Source organism: Abrus precatorius, unplaced genomic scaffold, assembly GCF_003935025.1.
Source record: "Abrus precatorius isolate BTA unplaced genomic scaffold, Abrus_2018 Scaffold2, whole genome shotgun sequence".
NCBI classification, from domain to species: domain Eukaryota; kingdom Viridiplantae; phylum Streptophyta; class Magnoliopsida; order Fabales; family Fabaceae; genus Abrus; species Abrus precatorius.
The window spans coordinates 26,792,898-26,794,276 of NW_020874362.1; the positions used below are offsets into that span (position 1 = coordinate 26,792,898).

At 37.9% G+C, this 1,379-nt stretch overlaps 1 protein-coding gene across 1 annotated transcript; it reads left to right on the forward strand.

Annotated features, from left to right (window-relative positions):
- The first annotated feature begins 390 nt into the window (after positions 1-390).
- Positions 391-1,156, forward strand: LOC113859028. Its single transcript, XM_027491844.1, has one exon. It carries the CDS (start codon positions 442-444, stop codon positions 994-996), a length of 555 nt encoding a protein of 184 aa, XP_027347645.1. The 5' UTR covers positions 391-441; the 3' UTR covers positions 997-1,156.
- Positions 1,157-1,379: the final 223 nt, after the last annotated feature.

Sequence of the window (1,379 nt, forward strand, 5' to 3'; positions counted from 1 at the left end):
GTCACATCCATATATTTTATAAATTTAAATAATTTTTCATTAAAAATTAAGAATTAGTTTAAAATTATATTTTTAACACTCTTTAATGGAAAAATATAATTTTGCAATTTTAAGTCTCTGTCACTATTGAGTAAAATACTGTAACATTTTAATTTTTTTATTAGATTGCGTTAACTTGTTCAGATACACTAAAATATAAAAAATAAAAATATATTTAAACAAAAATATATCAACAAAGTGTTTTATTATATTTTTAATTGACTAGGAAAGTCAAGTAACTTTTCAAGTTTGATCGAAAACGGATTACAAACTCTCGTACTGTTCTTACAAGGGAAGGGCGTTACCGTAAAATCACGTGTTCCTCTCATCTTCCCCCAATCAGCAATCACACTCACCCACGTTCTTCTTCACTGTCCAACTGCATAAAAAATTGCAGCGACGATGGGGAAGAAGGTAAAATGGAGTTGGAGTTCAGCGTTAATCGGAGCAGCTTCAGCAGTAGCAGCAACAACGATTCTATCAGCAAAACCCAAAGACCCAACGTTCCACCTCATATCAATCAATTTCACTTCCCTCAAACTCAACCTTCCCCTCCTCGACGCAGAGCTTCTTCTCACCGTCCACGTCACCAACCCTAACATCGCACCCATTCACTACTCCTCCACCACTATGTCTATTTTCTACCAAGGTTCCCTCCTCGGCTCCGCTCAGGTTCAAGCCGGCTCCCAGCCGCCCCGCTCTTGCCAGCTCCTTCGCCTCCCCGCTCGCCTCCACGCGCTCGAACTCGCTCACCACGCCAATCGCTTTGTCCACGACGTTGCGAAGCGCGAGATGCTGCTTGACGCCGCCGTTGATATTGCCGGCACCGCCAAGGTTCTGTGGTGGGACCACCATTTTAAGGTCCACGTGGATAGCCGCGTCACCGTTGATCCAGTTTTTCTTGACGTCATTGATCAGGAAAATACATCTGAACTTGAAGTCTTTACCGCTGCGTAGGGAAGTGAGGAATGAAGTGTATCCAAGTGAGAACTGGGAATTGTTTTGTTTCGCTTTGGAATTTTCGAATTCGAATTTTCAGTTTCATTGTTTGAAAAATGTTTCGTCTTTGATGTTTTGTGCTCTTCAATTTTCGATTAATTATTGATGAAAAATGAGCAATTGGAGTTAGTTAGAGGAATGAGATGAAAAAAAAAAATAATCATAGTTTATTTAGACATTGTTAGGATTGTTTTTAATTATAGATTAAATATTTTTAGTAAAAGGTTAATACTATCATAAATTTAAAAAAAAAAAAACATTGAGAACGGAATAAAAGAGTAGGTTTTTATAGGGGAGATTGTCATGTTCGAGGAATAAATGATCCGATTTATGTTAAAATT